Here is a 233-nt window from a genome sequence, read left to right as displayed (position 1 = left end):
CCTCCGTCGCACCATGAAGGCGCTTCTGTTCGCTGTGCTGGCCGCGGTGCTGTGCGTCGAGAAAGGTAAGGGCGAGAGGGATGCTCACGCTACTTACCCACCACCATCATCGCCAACCTCTTCCCGAGGTGCCACGGTCCCTCCCCAAGCCTGGGTTTGGGAGCTGATGGGGTGTGTGTTTGTGTGCTGCGTCTTGCAGGGTTGGTTCTGAAGTTGAGGGTTGCAAAGGTGCT

At 60.1% G+C, this 233-nt stretch overlaps 1 protein-coding gene across 1 annotated transcript in view; it reads left to right on the top strand.

Moving 5' to 3' along the window:
- Nucleotides 1-10: 10 nt before the first annotated feature.
- The window catches only part of LOC104408188 (lymphocyte antigen 6E), a 5,967-nt gene continuing 5,744 nt past the window's right edge, over nt 11-233 (top strand). The window contains exon 1 of the mRNA XM_010017750.1: nt 11-65. Within this exon, the coding sequence (XP_010016052.1) occupies nt 14-65 (52 nt within the window). The 5' untranslated portion in view covers nt 11-13. The remainder of the gene's footprint in view (nt 66-233) is intronic.

This window comes from Nestor notabilis, unplaced genomic scaffold, assembly GCF_000696875.1.
Source record: "Nestor notabilis isolate BGI_N333 unplaced genomic scaffold, ASM69687v1 scaffold9160, whole genome shotgun sequence".
NCBI classification, from domain to species: Eukaryota; Metazoa; Chordata; class Aves; order Psittaciformes; family Psittacidae; genus Nestor; species Nestor notabilis.
Note: the sequence above shows the minus strand (reverse complement) of the source record. Positions and strands in the feature narration are given on the sequence as shown.